We start from the raw sequence: 25,492 nt of genomic DNA, 5'->3' as shown, positions 1-25,492 counted from the left end.
ATGAAAGCAAAAGAAAAGATGCAAGCCCTGTATCAAAAAGTAGATGAGAAGTTCTATGAACAGTTTGGATTCAAAATAAAGGAAGCGAGTATGGATAAACTGGTGGATTACATGTATACTCCTAAAGATTCCTCCAGTTTGGCTGTCACCAGGATTCTGTTTGGTAAGTTACCGAGTGTCTTATTTTCTACAAATAAGAGTTTCTACGCGTTTGTCTGGTTTGAGTAACCGCACCGGCTTCTTGTGTGATTTTATTGCCTTTCAATCTATACATCTATACATATAATAAATCTGTAGAAAAGTAATTTTTGTACATTGAAGAAATTGACAAAAAAAATAGCCAGCATGTTAAAGGATAACTAACAGAACCCATTTCCATCATTTTTGTCATTTTTGTCTGTTTGTCTGTTTGTCTGTTAATCTGTTTGTTTGTTCGGGATTCACGTAAAATCTACGAATTAAATGCAGACAATGCTTATATACAAAAATTCTACGTAACTTGGGGTATTACTTAGTTTTTGTTTCATCGAAATCGATTCACTCTATCAAAAGATATGATTAATTTTGTGAATTCAAGATGTAAAATATTACGACACGCAATCTATTTGTCAAAACTGTACATTTGAATGTTGTACTTATATTAGTTGATCGGCCTATTATTAATCTTTACACAGAAAATCACACCTTCGCCTTCACCAACTTCGGAAGAAAAAAAAAAATATGAAAATTTTGTTTAGCCAAGGTTAAAGTAGCTCCATCTGTGGTAAATAAAATACATCAAATTTGTCAAAGGAGCGAGGTGGTAAATGACAATATTACCATACATTTCTTATACATTCTTTATAGAGGATTATTATTTCAATAGATGGAGTTGTGTATTTTCCGTAATTCACCATATTTTAACACGTAGTGTAATTTTTCGATAGACATTTCAATAGTGTTTGTCAGTTTGCCGTGCCACATCAAAATCCAACTATAATTATTACCTTGATGAAAAGAAAATTAATAGTTCTCAGCCAAATTTAAAACGGTGCCATCTAAATTATTTTTTGAACATTATGTCAAAAATGATGACTTTAGTGGAACAATTAATTATCATTTAAAGTTACAGATGGACTTTATATCAGGATTTTTTCATAAACATAGTTTAGCTTATCTTCCACTAATGTGGTGGCCTTAAAACAAATTACTTTGAGTGAGTAGTATTAAGTAGACCTTAATTATTTTTTCTGATGCAAAATATGTAAACTTAATCGTAGAAGAAATGAGGATCTATATCTCGCAAGCGCTGCTAAGCGTGAGGAAGGTAATGTAGGATTCTGTAGCTTTAAAAACAAGCCCAGATACAAAGTGCAGATAAGAAATGGGAGCTCTCTCTATTTAATACCATACACACGTCAAATGCTTTATGCGTCTGAAAACGTACAAATTACGCGCCGCATACCAGAGACATGCTTACTTTCAACTTCTGATCGCAAATACACTGTTCACGATTACGAACAGTCTCAGTAAGACCCGAGCCAAGTCCAAAAAAAACACCTTTTATATAAAACTACGTTTGATGTCATTTAATCACAAAGACAGAATTGTTCTCTGTTGCAAATCCTATCCACCTATATCCTATCCTAATCCAGAATGCATTGCAGGTGTGCATTGCACAAAAACCAATGATATCCTATTCGAGAAGTCAAAAGAGTTGACCTGCCAACGTCAGCTTCTGCGCTAAGCAAGTGTTCTTAATAGTACCATCAGAATTACATTCATCGTTGAATGAGGTGAATAAATTTTCAGAAACCACAATAACAGTAGGAGCCAAAGCGTATTATCGCTTCATAGAGCTCTGATTGGCCCCAGGTGACCAAGTCAGGTCTGATTTGTTCGTTCATCAGATCTTTGAAAGTGTTTCGGTGGATACTTACTGTCGTCCTGTTTACGTGTGACACAAAATATGGTATATAAACGTCCTCCGCAAGAGCGAAATTTTTCCGGTGTGCGGTAGTGACGCACAGTATACAACACTTATGTTTCTTTTGATTTGCTGGCTCCACCAAGAAATGACAAATTGCGAGCGTACATTCTGAAAATCTTGGCAAAACTACAAGTTTCAATTACGAACACATGAAGTGGACTCTCACAGATACGTACATTTTGCCTATTCGTGAACTAATGCAAACATTTCGGTGGAGTCCCGGCTTAGGCCTCCCCCACATTAGGCGTGCGCGATCCTCGGGCGTGTGAGTAGCGCGGGCGCCGCGCGTGCGTCGCGAGCGCGTTGCGTGAGCGTCGCGTTTTGCTGCCCTGCGGCAATCGCAGCGCGCTCGCGGCGCGCACGCGCCGCTCTCCTTGACGTTTAACTGCTAAGGCGTTTAGCGGGCGGCGGGGATAGCGGGCGAAGGGGTAAGAACGCAACTCGAGCGCCGCGTGCTCGCCGCGAGCGCGTCGCTTGCACTCTTCACACATGCCGCAGGGCAGCAAAACGCGACGTTCACGCAGCGCGCTCGCGACGCCCGCGCTACTCACACGCCCAAGGATCGCGCACGCCTAATGTGTGGTCAGCCTTACCATGAGTAAGTGAAACTATCCTACCCTATGCGCCTGCTGATGATGATGACTCATTTTATCATCCATCCAGCTATTCCCCAACTATGTTGGTGTTGGCTTCCAGTCACCGAATCTGTTTTAGTACCAATATTTTGCTTGGAGCGACTACCTATCTACAATCCAGTCAACTATACAAGACGATATCCATATTATGGTAAGACTGACAGACTTTCTGGCTTCTGATTAGTCGCAGCAGCTGCAGAAAATGTACAAATGACAGCTTTGTCAGACTCAGAGCATGTAGACATAGATTATAGCTGTTTCCTGTGAAAATTACTTACGCACCATACGTAATAATTTTCCAAATTGGCTGAACAACGTCACAAACTTTACTTCTTTTGTTTAGATAAATGGTCACATCCACAACACAACCTTGATCAATGAATCTATGCGACTGCTAAGTGCTAATCCTAATTATACTGTCACGTGAAAGAATGCAACTACGGGATAAGTAGTATTTTGACGATTCTATATTGCCCACGCAGACGAAGTTGCGGGCAACAGCTAGTACCAATATATTTTTACGACTACAAAACATGAGCATCAGAAAAAAAAAGTTAAGTAATAATATAAGTAATACATAAGTAAAACCTAACCAAGCCTATATAACAGAAGTTCAATCGTTTTCACCCTAATCCGTGCCTTTAACACCCATCACAGGTCTAGCCATGCTGTTCGATATCCCTGACGAGCGAGGCGGTGCAACAATGGACAAGCGCTGGGGAGACCCCAACACCTGCCATTTTCCGCTGTTCCCGGGGCTGACGGCTGTCGGCATGCCTTATATGGCAGTGGTGTATGCGGCATTGTGGGTCGGTAAGTGGTAGCAATCGTTCGATAAAGAACAAGAGAGTTGGTAAGAAAGAGGTCCTCAATTCAAACCAGACAGACTGAAATAATCGACCAAGCTTTTCATACAATCGTTCGTAACTTTTAAAGAAAATAACTATGGAATTAGGTGTTTTTTTCCGGAGTAGGTACCTGATGCTGTCGAAAATTGAGATATTTTAAACTTGAAGACAATTGAGATTTGGTGACGATTTTAAAGTGACTTTTGACTAAAAATGTGAAGTAAGTAAGCTTTGCTCACAAAATAATAAATCCGTCAAGCCACAATTAAAATTGTCAAGATGTTATATCTTCACCAAGAAAGACACTCAAAATAGACCCTTGTTTTCTAGGAGCGCTATGCATAATGCTTGGCTACAAGTTCCGCATCACTGCGCCGATGTTCACAATCTGCTACTGGTACCTGCTCCTCATAGAGAAGTCCTTCTGGAACAACCACAGCTACCTGTTCGGACTGGTCGCTTTGCTGCTCAGCTGTACGGAGGCTGAGTGTTATTGGTAAGAGTTAGACCTTAAGTTAGGTAAGATCTACTCTACAGGCCTTGTTTGTCTTGTATTTTAATTATGACTTGTTCTTCCCGTGAGCGGTATCGGTATCGAATAAGAATGTTTTACCAAAGGAATCTCGAAGATCTATGGCCCTTCCAAAAACTAGATTAAGGTATGTAGTTAAAGGCTATGAAGGAGTAACTGAAAGTGACGTCGTAATTAGAGCGAAGAGGAGAAGAATAATAAGGAAATCATGAAGGATACATAGCAGGAAAGAGAGAGATCAAATGAAATCATCATTTTACGTAGTCCTCTTTCTTAGAAACATAGTTCCTCGTGAAGGCTAGCAAAAGTTTACTATGAGCCAGTAACGAACGTAACGTACGTAATTTTTAGACTGACCTCACAAAATATAGTTACCTACGAAATTATCGACTCCTATCCTAGACTTGTAACCAAAACTAATATTAATCAGTTTCGTCTTAGCGACAGTAGGTAGAATTAAAAATATCTCATTTAGGCTCGACTATTATAGTGTCAATGAACTTCCTATATTTAATTGAATTTAACATAAATGAATAAACTTTTGCCCTCTCAGGTCATTGGACGCATACCTTGACCCAAGCAAGCGGAAACCTACAGTTCCATACTGGAATTATTTTGTACTGAAATACCAGTTCTTTATATTGTACTTTATGGCTGGGATGAAGAAGGGAACTGCTGAATGGCTTACTGGGTATTCCGTCCAGAATCTTAGCGAACATTGGGTGTTTGACCCTTTTAAGTGAGTTTAAAGCTTATTTATAGTAAAACTATTATTGTTTTAATACATGTAAATCTATATCATGAAAATGCTTCTTTCTAAATCTGTTCCCCCATTTTTGCTTTCCCTGTCGACGTCTTTCTATATTAAAAGGAAAACCCTTCACTTTGATTAAAGAGGTCGCATTTTTTTTTCTAATTATTAACTGAGGCAGTCAGTTCTTTGAAATCAGTCAGACTGACCATAGAAAATAGTAGCAAAATGTAGATTATAGCACCAACGTCGTTGATAGGATACTCAAAGGTGCTCTACCTACCTCAATTAACACCAAATAGTTATCACACAATTGGTGCGTGTTTTGTAATTCATAAATAATCAAATACTTACAATTCATCACCACCAGAATTTGCATTTCATTTACCAATCTTCAATTAGGCCTAAAATCGTGTATTAACTACTAAAGAAACAAATGATTCACAGATACTTCCTAACGGTCCAGCAGACAGATTACCTGGTGGTGCACTGGTTCGTGTTCGTCTTCGACCTGACGGTGGCTCTGTGGATGATGTGGTCTATCACCAGGCACGTGGCAATGGTGTTCTGTGCATTGTTCCATCTCATGAACAGTCGCCTGTTTCGGATAGGTTGGTTGCTTGGTATAAAAGTGGTGAATGTGGGTTGTTTTATGACGGAATGATGCCTTTTTTATTGTGCCCCTTTACCGCATTCGCTATACAATATATACCTACGAGCTTTTAGCTTCAATTCAATGGTTCTCTAATGGGTCAGACCATTATTTTCCCCTAAGTTGAAAGTCTAGAAAGATCGATGGCAGCTTTAACGTTTTCATAGACGTTCTAAAATATATTTTCTTTCAGGAATGTTCCCATGGGTCTGCCTGGCTACAATGCCCTTATTCTATCCATTTGATTGGCCGAAAACAATCGCATCATACGCTTTCAACTATTATACTAAATTGAAGCGTAGTTTTTGCTACAAAATTCAACAGTACAGAATGAAATCCGATTGCGACTGTAAAATTAACAATTCTGATAATGACAAGGCAGAGGATGAGACTATGAAAGTCGTTGAAAAGGAAGACTCGTCTAAAAGCAAACACAACATCAAAACTGCAGAAACAAATACTGATATTGATGAAAAAGTAAATGACAGCAATGAGAAAGCAAATATCGATAATGTATTCGATCAAGATAAGGACAAAATTACTAAAATAGATGAACAAAAACCTATAAATGAACCTGAAAAATCCAATAGTAGTATTGAAAATAATAGCAATAAAAATAAAGTAACAATATACCTAATTTTGTCATACGTTTTCATTCAAGCGTTTCTGCCGTATTCACACTTTATGACAAAGGTAAGTTGAATAACAATCATTGAATAGATTTCTAAATATTTACATTCCTAATTTTATTGTTAAGTTGGCAATAATTTATTTATCAATAAGCAATTATTAGATAGTACTTACTTATCTACTTTAACTCAATCATTGTCAGGTCGTAGTTAATTGTCAATGGTAATGGATTTAGTGCCAGTAAGTATTAAAATATAATCTTGCTTGCATTTATTTAATGGTCAAATCTTAACATAAATTACAAACCGGTTCTTTTTGAGACCAAGTTTTCCAATAAGGTGGCAACTGTTTATTGAAGGCTAACTAAGGCTACCTAGTTCTAACCGACGGTAACCGAAGATACGCCTAAGTTTAGCCGTATATGGCCGGTTACATCTAAAAACCTTTTTCGTATTAGTAGGTACCTCTACGCAAAATACTCCTAAATAGAAATATTACATTCTCTGAATTCCCTCGTTGCTTTGAAGTCGAACTTACATAAAACTAAAAAAGGGAACATGAAAAGGGTCATTTCAGCTGCAAGTAGTATTAAATCCGTGGGCGGCAAGCGTGGGCGTTTAGCGCTGAAATTTCTAAAAAGCTTTTGTGAATATTTGACCTAGAATCGCCACTAGCGTGCATTACGAAACCCCGTTTTGAACTACCCGGGGAATTTGGTCAATGGTCATACTTAATTAAAAAATACTTTTTAGTTTATTTGTTGAAATAAATCACAGTAAGTACCTATCAGATCTATTTCGGAAACGCCATCTTCAACATTCTAGCTAGATATAAAGAGACACGAAAACAAAATAAAAATCTAAAGTTACTCTTCCAGGGCTACAATAATTGGACCAATGGCCTCTACGGCTACTCGTGGGACATGATGATCCACACATGGGACATCAGCTCCGTCGTCGTCAAGGTCGTGGACAACCAGAGACAAGAGGAAATCTACATCGACCCTGAACAGTACACCCTCAACGATAGATGGTCCAAACATGGCGACATGCTCCTTCAGTACGCTCACTGTCTCAAGAACAATCTAGAAAGAATGAAGAAAACTAAGTTGCATAATCCATCGAAGGCTTTGTCCAACAACATATCCATCTACGTAGATATCTGGTGCTCAATGAACGGCAGATTCGTCCAAAGAATGTTTGACTCGAAAACGGATTTGCTTAAGGCATCGTGGTCCCCATTTTCTGAAGTTCCTTATCTAATGCCCTTGTTGGATGAAGCAGTTCATTGGAGAAAGGATATGGATGAAATAAGAAGCGAAGTCCATTCTTGGAGTGAACATAGCGATGTTATATTCTTTGCTGATTTTCCAGGTTGGTGAGAATTGAAATTGAAATTTGATGTCTAAATATTTATTTAAAAACACTTGAATAATTGGGATTAAAGATAGACTGACGACGGTGATATGATGTTGTACATTCAAAATTACAGGTCGCTTATGGTCAAAAACAGTTTATAAATAAACTGCATATTTATTTTTAGGTACTTAGGTACCTGCCTACGTAATGTTTTCAAAAAAATATACTGACCTCTCTTCGTCCAGTCTATTTTTGTCGCCACTCATCATGCGATTCTATGTAGGTACCTGAATCAGTATGCACCTACTTAACTAGGTACCTACCTAACAAATGACTGTCTGAATGCATGTTTAAAGATAAGTAGGTAAATGCTTAGTTACCTACTATACCTACTGCACATTTACAGGTTACGACCAAGAAAAGTACATTCCACTGGAGCTTCAAAATGTCACGCTAACCGTCCTAGAAGGTCAAGTGGTGTTCGAACCAGAGGTGACCACAAAGCAAATAGGACAGTCCTTCAAGCTGACCAACGGCCATCGCATTCACGTGCATTCTGGAATGTTCCACAGAGTTCTGAACGTCGGGAAAGATCCCGCCTTTTATATGTACACTTTCTTTAATGCAACTGATGTGAATCAGAGTAATGTCTATAATACTAAATTGCCGATCTTTCGAGAACTTTTCAGAAGATTTACCAACATGTTCGTGTTTGGCAAGTTGGTAGTTAGTAATGTTTTTCAATTGTTTAAATATTCACAATGTAGCTCTTCTTGAATTATTCAGTGGTTAATTATTTCATGGCTATATGCTTTATGTAGGTACCTTTGTGTTTTGATTATATTCTCGTTAATTTCTTAAGAATAGTTAGTAATTAACGCTAAGTAGGTATGGATCAAAGTCTTAGGCAAATTGTAAGAGATGGACATAGAATAAAATGCATTTTCTCTTAACTCATTAATCAGAAAAAAACTATCTATAATGCGTGCTTATTGTCCTTATTGTAATTATAGGTTCAAATTATTTATACTTAATTGAATTTTAAATTGTCTTAATGAAACAATTCGCAATTTAGTACTGGATGTACAAAACGAGGCAGGCGCGCTCCCTGAAAAATGTGGAGGGGCCAGAACCAGAATTATTTAACCTTTCGAATAACGGTCAACAAAAAAAAATATTCTATTGTTTGCTGAAAATAGGAGAACTTCCGCTGTTGAATAAATGTAGGTAACCACCAATAAGTACATACATGTTATTGTGATGTCTTTTGAGGTAGCATTGAACCTACTAGTCATAATTTATTACAAAGTGAGTTACATGACTCAATGTGTTATCGTAGCTTAAAATTAAATTAAAACTACTTAAAATAATCCACGCAGTGACAAGAATTTGAAAGCACGCGGGCTGGTAGGCCGGTAAGCTGCGGGTACGGGTGAACACGCGGGATAAACGGTATTGCCAGTCTTTACATGTCTTCTTAACAAAAATATAACGTCATATTTCCGATCCGACTTTCTGTTATGTAGACAAGGCAATAGCGTTTATTAGCACCCTGTCATTTTATTATGTAATCCCAAATAAAAATGTAATCCTTAAAATCTTAAGTAAAAATTAAATTCAAATGCCACTACAATGTGAACGCATCATGAACCAGTGTTGCCAATAGTGCAAAATATTTGTATTTTGTATTTTCTGAAACGTACGAAATAAACATGTTTGGAAGTTTTTTGTCTTTTCTTTTTTCCGCTTGCGACCGATTCGCGTAGATAATTGTAAACAAATAGCTCAAATAAAGTAATACGCTACTTTGGACAAATAATTTACCAAACAAACGCCGTTGTCGAGGAAGGTTTTTTTATCGGGATTTATACAGAAGGCCTCACGGGATACTAATGAAACTGCTGAATTATATAACAGATATGCCACTTTCAGTGAAACCGCTAACGGGAGCTACTATCAAAAATAATTGATTCTCGCCACAGAGTGTCTTTGGTTAGCACGTGTGCCTAGAATTTTCAGCTGTTTTAAGTGTTTTGGTGAACTTTTGTGACTTAGTTTTGTGTTTGTGTGTTGTCTTTTTGTTTGTTACCAGTGGTGTGTTGTTATTTCGGTAACTAACCAGTTTTTTACAAGCATAATGGATCAAAATAAACCCCCCGATCCCGATCCTCCCGACATCTCTGCATATGCTCCACTTTCCCCCAATTATCCGCTTTCCCAACTCGCTGATGTTGCTTGCAGCATCGCGGACTCCCAGACCCTATCAACCTCGAATACCAGGAAACGCTCCGGAGATGATGCCAACATTGGCGTGTCAACCCCGCCATCAAAACAACAAAGAAACCTAGTTGGCCGCAGCAGGTACTCTGCTACTGATAAGGCACCTTTTATCGTTCATGTCTCTCGATTGGAGCCCCAGCCTAACGCCGGTACCTCTCTACACCCTGTTACTTTCGGAATATTCCTACAAAAACATAACATTACCAATGTTGTCCGTGATGGTGTTAAAAAAGTTGGTAGGAACCGTGTGTCTGTAGAGTTTAAATCCCCTCAGGATGCAAACTCATTTATTATCAACAGCATTTTACATAAGAACTGCTATGTTGCCTCTATCCCCACTTTTAATATAACTAGGATGGGTGTTGTGACTGGTGTTCCCACAGATTTAAATGAAGAGGAAGCCCAAAAATACTTGCAGGTCCCTTCAGGTTGTGGTGAAATCCTGAAAGTTCGTCGCATAAGCAGGAAAGTAGTTATTGATGGAGTGACTGTATTCAAGGCAACAGAGACATGTGTACTTACCTTTGATGGCCAAGTATTACCTCAAAGAGTATTTTGTTGTTACACCTCCCTTCCGGTTCAGCAATATGTTTATCCCACCATCCAGTGCCGTAAGTGCTGCAGGTTTGGTCATGTGGAACTAGTGTGTCGGTCCAAGCCTCGCTGCAGTAAGTGCGGCCATGATCACCCTGGTGATGGTTGCAGCACTTCTGAGGCGGAGGCATTCTGTGTGCTCTGCTCGGGGAATCATTTTGCAAATAGCAAATCATGCCCCGAGTTGGGTAGACAGAAGGCCATTAAGACGGTTATGGCTGAGAAGTCCCTTTCATATGCTGAAGCTAGCAAATCTGTCCCACTTACTTCTCGCAATTATGCTAATGCTGCAAAAGCTATTCCCGTCCCCACTCAGTCATACCGCAAAACTGTTTTCCTTAAGCCAAAGACCCATGCCCCTCTATCTCCCTCTTATGATAAAGCTGCCCATCAGCAGATTATTAACTCCCCTGCACCTTCACAGCCTGATGGCTGCGCTCTGAATAACCCATTCATTGATAGTAATGTTTCCTCAATAATAGATATACTTATTAAACTTCTTTCTACAATTCTATCCACCAATAATACCCAATTACCGTCCAACGTTGCCTACCAACTAACTAACCTTTTATCAAATATTAGAAATGGCGCCTCGCCAAGTATTCCTTCAATGGAATGTGAGGAGCGTGTGGCATAAAAAGCACGACCTCATATTCCTCCTCAATAAATTCAAGCCTCTGGCTTGCTCTGTAGCTGAGACTTGGCTCACCCCGAGTCTCAGTTTTAATATACCACTATTTAATATTCTCAGATGTGACAGATCTGATGGCTATGGAGGGTCGGCTCTCCTTGTTAATAATCGTGTCCCCCTCTCCACCTTGACTCTTCCGGTTCTGGATGGTGATATGAATATAGTTGCGTGTAGAATTGAGGGTATCACTGTTTTATCCGTGTATATTTCCCATCCTCAGCGTAGGTTTTTAACCACCATTAGGGACATTTTGAATAACATAGTGGGACCTGTGCTCGTCATGGGTGACTTCAACTGTCACCACTTTAGATGGGGTTCCAATCGTTGTGATTCGTTTGGGGAAGGTTTAGTAGAAATCTTGGATGATTTTGACCTTTGCATCTTAAATGATGGTAGCCCTACTCGTAGATCCCTTCCAGGACAGCAAAAGAGTTGTGTAGACCTCACATTCTGTTCAGTAGAGTTGGCGGCATCAATTCATTGGGAATGTACTACTCTGACGCATGGTAGCGACCATTACCCCATTGTTGTAACTTTAATTAATAAAACCTTTTTAGAGAAAACGTCTCCTCCACTATTGAAGTACAACTTGTCCAAACCTGATTGGTCGAGGTTTGCATCTTTACTGGAGGAGAAAATTAGTATGCTTCCAAATTTAACTTCAAGTTTTCAAGATTCTTCTGGTCACTGCCATGCTAAGAGCTGCTACGATGGCTTTATCTCGGCCATTACCTCAAGCGCAGACTCTACCTTTCCGTTGCGCAACTGTGCCAGAAATAAAATCCCGTCACCCCCGTGGTGGGATCAAGAATGCACATCGGTTATTAAAGAAAGAAAAGAGGCCGAAAAACAGTACAATGATGCGATGAATAGCGACAATCTTATACGGTACAGACGAGTGTTAGCTCAATCTCGGCGGCTTCTTCGCAAGAAGAAACGCCGCGGTTGGGTTAAGTTTTGCACTTCTCTATCCCCTTCCACTCCCATTTCAGCAGTTTGGAAGAGCATTAATCGTTTCAGGCGAGGCTGCTCCCCAGCTATCTCTTCCCCTATCTCGAGAGAAACTGCTGAATCCTTTTTTGACAAAATAGCTCCAGCCTATGTTCCTTCTTCCTCAGAACTTCTGCTCCCGCCTGTAAATATTGTGGATGATCCTATGAATGAACCATTTTCGTTAGAGGAACTTGATACGGTATTACGTCATGTTAGGGATTCCGCCCCAGGCATAGACGGCATACCGTACTCATTTGCAGTTCATTTTGGTTTTGAAGCAAAAAAATATTTTTTAGGAATAATAAATTATTGCTATCAATTTGGTTGGGTTCCTGAACAGTGGAAATCTCAGATAGTAATTCCCCTTTTGAAGCCCGGCAAGACTGCTGATGATCCGAATGGCCTTAGACCAATTGCTTTGTCCTCAGTGTTGGCCAAGATATTGGAACATTTAATTAAAAATAGACTTGAGTGGTTGGTGGAGTCTAGGGATCTACTGCCGAGTAGTCAGTTTGGCTTTAGAAAGGGGCTTAGCACCATGGACAGTGTGGCAATTTTGGTTACTGATATCCGTACAGCCTTTTCCAAAAATGAATCCGCTGTAGCCACTTTCCTTGACATCTCTTCCGCATACGACAGCGTTCTTCTTCCAGTTCTCAGGCAAAAATTGCAACAGCTGAGGATTCCGGGTAAGATGGTACAATGTATATGCGCACTCCTCATGTCTCGCTCTTTGATGCTCAGAGTGCAGGGGGAGGTATTTGAGGTGAGACAGACGTGGAAGGGCCTTCCCCAAGGCTCAGTTCTAAGCCCCCTACTATACAACCTGTATACAGCAGACATTGGCTCCTGCCTTAATGCTGACTGCCACCTTTTACAATACGCTGACGATCTAGTGTTGTATGTAGTTAATCCATCTATTACGGATGCTGCCTCATCTCTCTGTCTCTCCCTGGACTCTCTGCACACATGGCTTTTGGACCATGGTCTCTCGTTATCCGCCCCAAAAAGCTCGGTAGTGATTTTTTCCCGAAAACGACTGATCCCTCAGGTCTCAGTTAACATTCAAGGACAAGATATTCCCATAGGTAACAAATCAAAATTTTTAGGCGTTTTCTTAGACTCAAAATTATCCGGGATTCACCACTTTAATTATTTGATCAAAAGATGCGAAAGAGCAATCTCCATCCTAAAAGCTCTCGCTGGTGTCTGGTGGGGGGCCCATCCCTTCACTATGAAACTGGTCTACAATGCCTTAGTCCGCAGTATCCTGGACTATGGGTCACACTTGGTGATTCCAAGCAACAAAGGTGCCTTGGCCGGTTTAGATAGGATTCAGTCTCAATGCCTTCGAATCATCTCAGGTTGCATGAAGTCGTCGCCTATTAACGCCTTGCAGGTCGAATGCGCTGAACCTCCTTTAGCCCTGAGACGTCAGTACCTCGCTTCCCGTTTCCTATCCAGGGTTATTCCCAAGTCATCTCACCCCCTCATCCCAAAACTCAGAGAGCTTGACACTCTTTGTCACAGCTCCAAATATTGGGAACACAAAGAAATCCCCCTATTCCTAAAAGCATATCGGTTTTTTCAAAATTTAGAATCCCCCATTGCTCCACATCCCAGACTTCCTTTATTTAATTACCCTTATGAAGTACTTTGCTTCACCCCTAAAATATTCTATAACATTGGCATATCCAAAAACTCCCCATCTGCAAATTCGGCCTTTAATGCGGTTTTGGGTGAACGATGGATTGGGTTTCAAAAGTTCTTCACGGATGCTTCCAAATCAAATGGTGGCTGTACTGGAGCCGCGGTTTACTATCAGAACTCTAAAATAATTTTGAAATTCAGATGTCCGAAGGAGTCTTCAGTATTTACAGGCGAGTGTGTGGCACTATTGGAAGCTTGTCGTTTTATAGAGTCCCATGAGATTAGCTGTGGAGTTATCTTTACTGACTCCCTTAGCTGTCTCCAAGCCATATCCCAGAATCCCTTTAGAACTAAACTCCATTGTCCTATTGTCCTGGATATTAAAAAGTCCCTTTTCTCCTGCACTAGGCAAGAGAAAGAAGTACACTTAGTCTGGATCCCTAGCCACTGCGGTATAGCGGGCAATGAATGTGCCGATGCATTGGCCAAAGATGCGTGTTCATCTGAGTCCGCTGATCTTGCACACTTCTCCCTTCAAGGGCATGACCTGCTAAACCTCCCTAAATTGAGTCTTGAGACCTCGTGGCAGGAATGGTGGAACATCTCAGGCAAAAGGAAGGGTAGCTCTTATTTCGCCATTCAACCGGTTGTAAAACCAAAACCGTGGTTTTCAAATTTCAAAAGATACCCTAAACGGGTAATTTCAGTCATGTGCAGAATTCGGTTAGGTCACTGCTGTACACCGGTCTTTCTGCGCAAAATTCGGGTGCAGGATTCATCCCTCTGCGAGTGTGGACTGGATGAAGGTACCCTGGACCATATATTTTTTGACTGTCCTATCAACTCATCCTTTGATTTATATGGTCGTCTCCAAAAACTTAAAATTCCTCTCCCGACTAACTTCCGTTCCCTCCTATCCCACTCCTGTCCAGAACTGCTCCAGATGCTGTTGATGTTCATTAATCAAAACAATATTAAATTATAAATTGTGGCCTATATTTAGGCCACAGTTTGTATGGTTGTGGTATATATTATATGTTATGTGTTACTAACATTTTGTTGTTGTTTTTATATATGTAAATATATTTCTGTTTGTTTCAGTGCCGTCCTACTAACACATTAAGTTACACAAGATCGGCCACAGCACCATCTTAAATCAATATATATATATATTTTTAAATTTATTTTAATTAAAAGCACTTCTTGCTTCTCATCCCACTTGTCATTGGCAGAATCGTCGAAATTGACATCGACACGGATTGCCATATACAAAAATAGAATAGAATAGAATCAAAAATAATTAATTTACAAAATATTTTTTCTTTTCATAATTTTACAAAGCGAAACAAACGCATGCTGTATAATTATATAGATTCGATCCTCCTGACTTATTTTTCCTATTAGATTTTAACTTCAATGGAAAAATTATATTATTTTAACTTCTAGTATCTGGCAACATCATAGAGCGGGCGGGTGGGTTTCGTCTGTCAAATAGAAAATGAAGGCGACAGCGACAAACGGCGTGGCGTGAAACGAGTTCATTCATCTTTTCCTCTTGCCGCTGTGACGAGTCAAAGAAGTTCGGGCTCGAGCCGACGCCTCGTCACTGCGAATAAATAGTAAAACCGAGGACATTCCGTGATCATTATCGAAATTAGTGTCTGAAAGGTAGCACGCCTTGCCGCCCCTTCGGAATATTGACATTTTTAGTCATCTGTGATATAACGATACAGCGGTATCCTGTTATTCAATTTTAGGTTAAAAGTCTCGTGTGATGATCAGTGCAACATTATAGAAGTTTAAGGACTGTGCGCGCCCTCGTCTCGTGACCGGTGTTCAGACTGAGCTGTTAGAAAAATGGAGTCCCCGGTGATGGCATACGCGTACGATATAACGCCGAATTACTCGTACATTTTCGAATTTGAAAATGAATTTATTCATACCGACTATCGGAAATGGATGACCGAAAATTGGACTGTGGCGTTTTACTACGTTGGAGTGTATATGGCGTTCATTTTCGGCGGTCAATACTACATGCAGAACCGACCCAGGTACGTACCTCATGCTTCCTTTGATCCCAAGTTCAGTGTTCCAGTAGCCCACTGGCGTCAATTAATTGACGTAATACAGGAAATAATGTAATCTGTTACAAGAACACATGTGGGCTTGTAATGTAGGTACACAGCTTGCTAATTCTGATAACATTTCTCATTTCCTTATCTGGAATTAGTCATTTTTATAATTAAAAATGTTGTGAATGGTTATAAATAGCTTATTAGTGTTCATGTAGCTCAGAGTGAGTAATAGAACTTTCTAAAATGAAGCCAATTTTAAAAACATCTGTAGTTTGTTCTGTTGTTTTCAATTAAATTTAAAATGATGTGGATACATGTAGGTGTAACAAATTATCCTTATGCTTCACATAACTAGGAGTGGTTTTAAACACGCTACTAGTGGAATCTCCATAGCGCACAAAACAATGTTGTCTGTTATAAAATACAAAAATTGAATTATCTCCTATTAATTATCTTATTTATTTATTACAATAATAACATTAGAAAAACCAGTTGCATGATTATGTAGAACATGTTACATGGACACTTATCTATTACATACATATAGAGTAATCAATTTACTTCAATTGTATGTCTGTATGGTAACCATGCCAATATTTCAATGTTCAGTACATTAACATAACAACTGATTATAATTTTAACACTAAAATCAGTGGCTTGAAATAGAATTTCTGTTTTTTTCATGATAAATCTCAAAGTTGGCTTAGTATTAAAATCTTTACATTACTCCTTTCTTAACCACAACGGTAATAGTTATTTCTCATTAATTATGTATGTTAATTATTATTACTTTACAAAAACGATTAAAGCAACAATACACTATTAGTGTAATTTTGTCTCAAACTGCTTTTAAAATAATTTTTTGTTAATATTTTTAATGGTTATTACTAAAAACATCAACTAAGATGATCTATGCTTAAAATAATAAAAAATATTTCATTATCAAAGCTATTTTGAAATAACAACAAAAAGATTTTTAAATACAAACTTTTTTGCTGTTTATGGTTTTTATTCTGTGTTTGTCTATTCAATGTTTTTTTAGAAGACATTATAGAACTCTTCAACTGAAACATTATTCCATTGATATCTAATAATCTATGACTCATTCTTCTATTCTGATGTTATAAATAATCTATGACCTTTGTTTACCAAATTGTATGTGATGATTCAGAGACTTTTATCTAATGCTCAATAGTATCAGAGTATCAGTACCCTACTCTATGATAATATGAGTATTGGAACACCATATCATATCATTGGTCTGTTAAAATCTCCTACAATTTCCGTAATGCAAAATATTGCTTATTTAATACTTTAAACAGAATCAAAATATTCCAATAGTTAGTACCTATTATTTCGATTTTAGTTTTTTGATCCAGATGCGTAATCAAAACGGATCTGCTTTTTGCAAAAAAAAATAATAATAATCTGCTCGGCTATTAAGTCATCTATTTCAATATCTAGCCCATTCATTGTGAATTAAAGCATGCATCCGTAATTCTTATTTAAATTGCCTCTTAAGTCATGAAAAATCAGAAACAATGAAGTAAAAAACGGAACTTCATTTGACTAATTAATTAAACAATGGTTTGATACACAATTGCAAAATGCGCTGATGTCAACATACTATTGCAATCTAGGAAATAAAATAACTACTTAAATGATATTTACGTTTAAAAATATTGGAACTTTTCTAGGTAAATGTAGTTCTTCCCCTGCCCCATTCAATATTAGTTCATAACATAAAAGCAGCCCCGGATCTTCAATTTTTTTAGGCGGGGCAAAAACTGAAAAATGCCGCCCCGCCTACCTACGTACTTATGTTTATTTTCACCACCGAAAGTCACTTTTTTGGTAGGTAAAGGACTTAAAAAAATGTGTCCAAATCATTGTAGGCTCAAACTGTTCGCCAGGTTTAAGTTATGAAGTCGAGACAGACAGTGCCGGCTTTAACTCTACTAGCGCCCTGGGCGAGATTTCTACGGCGCCCCCGACTACAATTCAAACCCATACGAAAAACAGAGACACAATATATAGTTACCGATTGCGCGAGCGAAGCGAGCGCGAATTTTTTTTTTATAGTTAACAAGTCAAAGCAAAAATTACCTAAAATGTAGCCCAATCGTACATAAGTTATTGCTGGTTGGTGAATGCAAAAACACGGGAACACAGGTTGTGATTGCGCGAGCGAAGCGAGCGCGAAATTTTTTGTTATATTTTAGAACTCAAAACAAAAATGACTTAAAATGTAGCCCAAACGTACATAGCTCTTTGTTGGTGTTGGCGCCTAAGTATGAATTAAAATTTTGGGACTTAAAATAGTACCATAAATAGAAACTAGAAGTTACTTTCTTATTAATAAAAGGACGAAGGAGAATTTTTGTAGACAAAAAAATTTTCAAAAATAAAAACAACTATAAAGTGAAGCAAGCCCGAAAAAGCTTTTTTGAGATTTGGATCACTAAAAGTCCTTAACATATATAATAAAAGGCGACTGTGAAATGAAGAAGCCGCGAGCGAAGGGAGCGCGAATTTTTTTGAGTATTGGGACATTAAATTAAAAGTAGCTATATGTGAAAAAAAATGTAAGTGTAAAGTAAAGAAACCGCGAGCGAAGCGAGCGCGAAAATTTTTGAGTTTTGGGACATAAAAGTAGTGTATCTAACGCGCGCGGCATTGTATGACAATACATTAATTTAATTGAAATTTCTTGGTCCAGAGGCGTGCCGCGGCGCCCCTGAGCTCGCGGCGCCAGGGTTATTCGAACACCCTGCACCATAGGTTAAGGCGGCCCTGATGCTATCCATACATTTGGATACAGTTCTTGTAAGTTGCGATCTTTGATGAAATTTAAAACAAAAATAGGAGTAAAATTCTGATCAAGGATTGGTTGGGGGCGCCTGCGGCGCCCCTTATGTCCGGCGCCCTGGGCCGTCGCCCAACCGCGCCCTACCCTAAAGCCGCTACTGGAGACAGATTAATGTACACAAAAAGTTAATAAGTAGGTAAAAAGCGCAGTAAAGTAGCAAGCAGTCGGAAGCGCAAACTTTTTTGTTTTTGAGGACTCCATAAATATATTTTTTCGCTACATTTGACTTATAAAAGGTAAGATAGCGCGGATTAGACTAATGAAGCCAACAAGGCCATGCCTGTGTAACATTGCGCGAGCGGAGCGAGCGTGAAATTTTTTGAGTCTACGACACAAAAGTACTTGCATTGTCAAGCAACAAGTAGCCACGAACGCAGCGAGCGCGAACTTTTTTAAGTTATTTGTTTGAAGACTCACAAATTAAACTGGGAATCATGTACAAATAAAAAGAAACCGTGATTAGAGCGAGTGCTATTTGTGTTCGATCAGAAAAACAGTACAGAAACGGTAATTTAACCGCGAGCGTAGCGAGCGAGAATTTTTTCACTTAGTTGGAGGATGTTATGAAAAATAATCAAAATGATCAATTAAACATAGCGAAGGCGACTGTTTTTGAAACTTTGTTTGTCAGTATCATGATACAATGGAACTTCCTTATCAAACGGGTGTAATTTCATCGAAATTTTCTGGTGGTGGGGCGTCCCGTGGCGCCCCCTGAGACCGAGGCGCCCGGGTTATTCGCACACCCTGCACCATAGGTTAAGACGGCCCTGTAGGTAACTATTATGGTAATCTGTGATGTAGGATTTAAAATCAGGCAGCCGCCTGATTTTGCCGCCCCCTGAATTTGCCGCCCGGGGCATGGGCCCCGGCTTGCCCCCCCCTAGATCCGGGGCTGCATAAAAGAGAACACCAAAATTCCGCGAAAGGCAGATCAATCGAAAAAAATACGCAGAAGTAGGTTTTATATTCTCATTCCAAGAAGTTAATAATTTGACATTTCAGAACATTGAGTTCGCCTTATACTTACTGACGTCATACTTATGCACTTTCTAAACTTTAGGTAACGAAGATACTATACGAAAAGGCTACTTCAATCTTTCTAATAATCTTCCTAATCCAATGCAAAAATCTATGATTTTAATTTTTAAGTTAAATAGGTATTTATTCTAAAGTATTTAAATACTTCAAAAATTAATATTCAACTACGTGCCATTTTGTATACTAATGTCTTGTGTGTTTAGTCTTTGAATCTAAAGCCGTGTACTGACCGACGCGACGTTACGAACGTCTAGGAGGGGTAATGTAACATGTTACATGAGCGGTACGTTGCACGCTGGTTTCCCTGTAACACTAAGTACTGAGTGGAAGAATGCTCGCCGAGTAACATATTACAGTACATTTCGTAGCGTTTTGGTCAGTACCCAGCTTTAAATCGTCGCCAATCTCAAAGTTGTCATTTGAATAGACTTAGGCAGTACAGTTATGCAAACCTAACGGTGTAATTGCTTCTTAGCTTTTAGATGTAAACAACGGTTCCTTAAAATTTCGCTATGCAATTTGCAATTCAAGAATAGTGTATTTATTTGATCTTTCATAAAATAATCGTTACCTTACTAACTGGCTTTAAGTTGAAATTAAAATAATATACCTGGCTAGATAAAATGTTTTATCGATATAATTTCTGATGAATAGGTTAACCTTTATATCTTATCCATAAAAAGTTAAGTGTCAATTACCACACGTGGACCATGTGCTGTAAATTATCATTTGTTTAATAAAATTACTGACCCGTTGACTCCGCTGACTTGTAAAGTCAGGAAGATAAAATGTTGCTACTTATGTCATGTTTGTTACATGTTATGTCCGATACGAGTTTTGTAATCGTATGTATTTGGTGTAAATAAATATATCTGTGACTTTAAAAAAATAACAGATATCGTCATTTAAAATATTTTCAAAATTTTATAAAAATAAGTTGGGTATTGAATGGTAATAAAACACTTAGCAATCACACGTAAAAATTCAAATGACGAAATAATTGTGCATATAAACAATGCCAATGCCGTCCAAAAAATCAATAAATATTCATAACAAAGTCTTCGTTATTGTTTGCAACAAATATACCTAGTTAAAGCTAATATAGATTTACGTCATAATCAGAAATTGCATAGTAATTCAAAGAATCGATTGACGTACGATACATGTCCGAATCGAACTGTGTATATTTTAACTTTCACTATGACCGATGTCCAAAGACAATAAATGTTATGTAAAAGTACGAGTATCTATTCATTATAATATTCGTTCTATGTCCAAATATTTCGCGATTTTGTTCTTAGCTAGAATGAAGCTCACTAGTTAACCCGCTAACAATCATGTGGGACTAATGGATACAGGTAATGAAGATTTACATGTATCTTCATAATGGTCGACCATCAACCGGTCTGCCAAGCCTCGTAATTATAGGGGAAATCCATATTTAGCTGTGGAAATGTACAGGACCGACCGTGTTATGTACGCGACGTTAAATACTTGCACTTTTATAACGCCAACTAAAAATATCAACTCAATTTAGTTCTGCAGCTGCATTTTCAAAGAGATTTTGATTAAAATCTTAAATAACCGACGCGTTCTCTTTGAAATTGACTTTCATACAGTCTAGATTTGGAGCGTGTGTTTGGGATTACGTAAACATAAATTCGTTTTCGTAATAAGTGTATTTGGTTATCTAATTTCATATATGTTTACAAACTGTATTATGGTGACCGGGACGTGGGTGACCGGGACGCGGCGCTCAGATGCCGGGCGGGTGGGGTGGCACCGGGGTGTATGAATGAAACTCCGCATCTGATCTGCAACGTTACGTAACTCAGTTTGGCACGCTTTCATGAATAAAACCGTTTTCACAGCCACATTGCATTTTCCACTCATTCATATTGCCCATTTTCATGATTTTACACAACTACGGTTTTATTTTTCGGAGCAACTTTTTCGAAGTATCGCTTTCGTTCGTCAGCAATTAAGTGAAAGTTTAACACAGTGAATACTGGTCTCACTTACACACTGTTATGTATGACGTTGCATGTGGTCCAAGCCTCTTATGATGGTCGCAAGAATATTGAATGACTTTGCATTTAAGAAAGTATTGTCCTATATTTTCCTAGGCTCAATGTTGCCGCTTGCCAATTTCACAAGCAATATTGACGGTGACAGTTGTAGCAGTTTATTTTTCAAGTCATAGATTGCTTGTAATATTTCTATAAAAGTAACATGTGGGTCAAGGTGTATGTCGTCTATTTTCAGTGTAATCCGTAGGCTTAGAACGCATAACTCGGTGCGTTCAATGTTGCATTACGCTAACTACGAGATACTCCACTTAAATGGTAAATCGAGACCTATTGAACTTTAATTTAACCTTATTGGAGTACTTAGAGTAATTGGAGTTGCACCAAGACTGATTTTCATAAATCAGTTTGGAACCAGTAACAATTCTCATAAATGAAGCTTCATTCGAAGTCGGTTCTATCTTCCAAATATACCAAGTACTGAAAGGCTGGAAAAATATAAGTTATAAGCAATGAAGATGGATCGAAAGATAACTATAGTAATACCAAAATTATATCTGCGAGAAATCTGACTCTTATGTTTTCTTTCTGAGCTGACATTGACATCATATTGGGAGTCGCGACTATGGTTGAGCAGGCAAGCAATTCAACCAACGTAAACAATGTTTTTATTGCCCCGACGCCGCACAATATTCCTATTTAGATAATACTTGAACATTTTAACGAGAGTACGTTTACAATGCACTTGTGGAACAAACAATGCTAACAGATTCTTACGCTGAAGTGTGGTGGTGTCGAGTGGACCTCAATTGTGAGCTAAGCCTCTCGAAAACGAGTTTCTTTTCTCAATGACATCATTATTTGTAATGTTTTAACTTTTTTGGCATTTATCACCCCCGAGTGGATACCATAATTTCATAATGGTGAAAGATTGTATAAACCTTGAAACTGTCATCGAAATATTTTTTCAGTAGTCATATTACGTAATGTCCAGAATGAGGAGCATTAATCATTAAGATAAATAGTCATGGTTTGAAGCGAGCCACAGTGTAGTAGAATGCAACATTTTCCATTATCCATGACGTCAGTTCCCAGAAGTTCATTCGTGTGCATTCAAGACTCGGCCATCACGCCATTCATTGCTCGTGTCTATTTAATTTTGTATTCACCGAGTTTCGGCGGACTTTGTGTAGGCAGATATCGATTTTAGATGTTTCAAGAAGTTATTTTTACACGCCTGAATTCCCGCCTAGACTTGAAGAATGTTAACCGTCTTCTAAGATTGCTCCGAAACAAATTGGTTTGTTAAATGATAATTTATTTTAATTAAGGGGCAATTAATAACGCGTTACCGTCTGTTCACGCTCCAAAAACTGAAGTAGTGAAATTAGTAAGTTTTTAGAGATTTAGCTAAATCATTCCGAATATTTTAATTGATACTTGCGTCAACGTATTAATTAAAAATCAAGATAAGTCAAAAGTATGTACTTATGTTGGGATCTAATTGGTTCGACCAAATACAGCACTTAATTACCTCGGAATTCCGATAACGAAATAAATAAACCACTTCTGAAATATTGAAATCTCTACTTCCAAATAAAATATGGAAGTAACGCCAAGTAAATAGGTTTTTAACTATCATGAAATGTTTTATTCATGTCGTTAACTGGATAGCAGTTTTTGGAAAACTGCCCAGAACTGTAATAGGCAAAAATGTATCATCATTCTTTTGCGTCACAAGCAAAAATTGATCTTAATCAATTTGGTTCTAAAAATTCATAAGTGCGTATTAAAATGTTCTTATAGTATGTCTGAACAGTTAATGGGTACAATTACAACTGGAATTTAATTGGAATTATTTTCACGCTGGAATTACATACAATTTGTTTAGCAATTTGTCGATTTTACGTCAGTGGTCTTTGACCTTAGTAGTTCAGTGTTATAAATGGGTCTGCCATTTTTATTTATGTGCTTAAAATTTTGGGGTTTATTTTACAAGCGATTTTCATAATACTAGTAACTAAAATTTTATCTAATATTTCTAGAACTTGAATTTTAACGCAGCCTGCCTAAATCGTGTACATTTTTGTTTTTGGCCTGGGATGCCGCAGGGGAGATATAAATAAAAAATAATTACCAACATCAACTTTTATGATTTGAATCCCAATTATTTTCTACGCCGACCAAAAGTGAAGCCAGTTTCACTGGAATACAGAGGTTGTGCAGTGACCCGTGGACCCTCCACAACAAACACTTGATATTAATCGGATTAGAACTTGTCCGGATTACAGTTAATCAGGTCATTCACCCCATTCCAGGGCCAATTTAGTCACCGATATTGACATTCATTAGCTAACGACTTATCGACGATTATGTGCCCACAGTAATTTGCAATATTGAAGCTGTGGGCTGTCCTGCTTCGTCCAATGATTTCGAGAGAGACGGGAATCATAAATCATATACAAATCATGTATTACTCTGCTTGACCCATATTTGTTTTTCATTCAGGGACGCGCGCAAACACGCTAATGAGTACAGTAAATATTAGATTTATGTTTAATATGTACCCACTAGTTCTACAGAATATGAATAACTTAATTTCCAGTTGCTGTTGATTTTAAAATTAAATGAAAAGGAAAACTAGACGGTCACGTTCATTGGTTGTTTTAATTTGAATATGGAACTGGTTCATGTAGGCATTTTTATTATTCTTTGCTATGTTTTATCTCGTTTGACTGTCTCAGATTACTTGAACACTAAGGATTATCTTTGATAAGCAAATCTTAGAATACATAAGACACTCCTGTCAGATTTCTTATTTATGAAATTGATCATATCTGAGGACCGGATTTATTGCAAATCCGATTTCGGGTCCAATTTCTTCTGAAATCTGAAATACAAACGTATTTTACCTACAAAGAAGTTTATTGTATCGAAATAAACTCCAGATGTTTTGAACATCGAGATAAACGGTATCAAGGCCGAGGGGTGGGAAACCGCAACCGTTTTCTGGCTACCCGCTTCTGCGAAATTCATTTTAAATGGAGGATTGTTGAACAGTATCCAAAAGTTTATTGTTCTCGAGAAAATGCGAATAATGCTGACTGTTAGCTGTTTAGGAGTGTTATTTGTTTAGTGGCGTTTGTATTGATTTTCTACCCGCTTGTAAATATTTCGAGGTTTTGAATTTTCAATTTTATTCGCGTGACATTATTCTTTTGGCCGAAATTTGTTTACGATGACGAATGGTAAGGAATTAATGCAAATTTATAGGCGGCGAATATAATAGTAGTTGCTAGGCAGTTCTGAATTTTATATTTACCTGAAAGTAGTAGGTGTCATTTAGCGGAAACGTACCAAATTGTAAACTAAAAACTTGGAAAAGATAACTTATCAATGCACGTGAGATACAGCCTCACGTTTACACATTTAGGTAAATCATATAAAAGAATATGATCTATAGGTAGCAGTAATTTTGTATACCTACTGTGAAACAAGAACATAAAACGTGATATTCTCACGTGTTAATTGTCTATCATTAGTATTTCGATAATAAAATTAATTTTTAAACCGGTTCTTGTATTAGTAAAAAGGCAAATAGAAATAAAGACAGTTTTAATGAAGCACCTCCTACACTTATTTTCCTTGGTGTTGCATAAAAAATCCCCCTATATACTGAAAACCTTGAACGAAAACTATAATACTACGTGTAGCTGTAGTTTTTCAACGATTAATTATCGGTCAACGACCTCAAGGAAAAAGTGGTTCAATCAAGGCGAGTTCTCTCTCTGTAATTTGTGAAGGTTACAATTATGAGTGAAATGCTCACTTTTTACTCCATTGTCAATTTATTGAAATTGCTTGCCGAAAGTGCGATGAGCCTTGGAACTTTTCGAG

The 25,492-nt window shown here is 38.0% G+C and overlaps 2 protein-coding genes across 2 annotated transcripts in view; both read left to right on the top strand.

The window, feature by feature from the left end:
• Positions 1–9,100, top strand: LOC124630617 (vitamin K-dependent gamma-carboxylase). The gene is made up of 8 exons (XM_047164580.1): positions 1–163; positions 3,262–3,417; positions 3,783–3,948; positions 4,538–4,723; positions 5,183–5,346; positions 5,581–6,080; positions 6,895–7,390; positions 7,782–9,100. The coding sequence occupies exons 1-8, from the start codon at positions 1–3 to the stop codon at positions 8,150–8,152; spliced, it is 2,202 nt and encodes a 733-aa protein (XP_047020536.1). The 3' UTR covers positions 8,153–9,100.
• A 6,000-nt stretch (positions 9,101–15,100) lies between these two features.
• The window catches only part of LOC124630169 (elongation of very long chain fatty acids protein 6), a 57,130-nt gene continuing 46,738 nt past the window's right edge, over positions 15,101–25,492 (top strand). Inside the window, exon 1 of the mRNA XM_047163897.1 lies at positions 15,101–15,634. Within this exon, the coding sequence (XP_047019853.1) occupies positions 15,441–15,634 (194 nt within the window). The 5' untranslated portion in view covers positions 15,101–15,440. The remainder of the gene's footprint in view (positions 15,635–25,492) is intronic.

This window comes from Helicoverpa zea, chromosome 5 (genome assembly GCF_022581195.2).
Source record: "Helicoverpa zea isolate HzStark_Cry1AcR chromosome 5, ilHelZeax1.1, whole genome shotgun sequence".
Taxonomy (NCBI): Eukaryota; Metazoa; Arthropoda; class Insecta; order Lepidoptera; family Noctuidae; genus Helicoverpa; species Helicoverpa zea.
Note: the sequence above shows the minus strand (reverse complement) of the source record. Positions and strands in the feature narration are given on the sequence as shown.